The 1,022-nt window shown below is 45.7% G+C and overlaps 1 protein-coding gene across 1 annotated transcript; it reads right to left on the minus strand.

Moving 5' to 3' along the window:
• LOC103398045 (NLR family CARD domain-containing protein 3-like) lies at positions 1 to 1,017 on the minus strand (the record flags this gene model as incomplete). The annotated part of the gene is made up of 1 exon (XM_008336534.2): positions 1 to 1,017. A coding segment is annotated over one exon (837 nt), but the record flags the coding sequence as incomplete, so codon positions are not given.
• Between the last annotated feature and the right edge of the window lie 5 nt (positions 1,018 to 1,022).

Consider the following 1,022-nt stretch of genomic DNA (forward strand, 5'->3'; position numbering starts at 1 on the left):
TTTTTAGATTTAGTTCACAGTCAATGGTTCTGATAATTGGCATAGTAATATCTTTCAGTTTTCAGCCTTGACAGATCTGTACCAACACAGGTACCTGCTGACATTCATTGCACTTCTTTAACCACCCATGACCCATAAACTGAACACTGACTGACTAATCAATAGTGATTGATCACTAACTCACCCGGCCTTCCTGCAGTTCCTCACAGCTGGGATCAGTCTCCGTTTTCCCTGATTTGATGTTTTATACTGGTTCAGGTCCAACTGATCCAGAACCTCTTCTGACATCTGCAGCATGTAGGCCAGAGCTGAGCACTGGATCTCAGAGAGTTCCTGGTCTCTGTTCTTTGACTTCAGGAACTCCTGGATCTGCTGATGAACTGTCTGATCCTTCAACTCTGTCAGACAGTGGAAGATGTTGATGCTTCTGTCTGGAGAGACTCTGTATGTGTTCATAGCTTTTAGGTCTTTAATGACCTCTGGAATGACTTCTGGACTGCAGTGTGTCTGACCCAGCAGGTCTCCTAAGATTCTCTGGTTGGACTCCAGACACAGACCATGAAGGAAGCGAACAAACAGGTCCAGGTGACCATTTCTACTTTGGAGGGATTTCTCCATTGACTCTCTGAGGAACTGATTCAGTGAAGAGTCACTTATACTGAAGTCACTGAAGTCCTGCAGTACCCGTGTCCTCCTGTTGGTGTAGCAGTGGAACATGTAGACTGCAGCCAGAAACTCCTGAACACTCAGATGAACAAAGCAGTAGACAGTTTTCTTGAAGATCACACTCTCTCTTCTGAAGATCTCAGTACAAACTCCTGAGTAGACCATGGCCTGGGTCACGTCCAGACCACATTGGTCCAGATCTTCTTGGTAGAACATGATGTTTCCTTTCTGCAGATGTTCAAACGCCAGCCTCCCCAGCTTCAGAAGAACATCTCTGTCCAACAGACCAGTCTCATGTCCTCCACTGTACTTCTTCTTCTTCCTCTTTGTCTGAACCAACAGGAAGTGAGAGTACA

This window comes from Cynoglossus semilaevis, chromosome Z (genome assembly GCF_000523025.1).
Source record: "Cynoglossus semilaevis isolate Cse_v1.0 chromosome Z, Cse_v1.0, whole genome shotgun sequence".
NCBI classification, from domain to species: Eukaryota; Metazoa; Chordata; class Actinopteri; order Pleuronectiformes; family Cynoglossidae; genus Cynoglossus; species Cynoglossus semilaevis.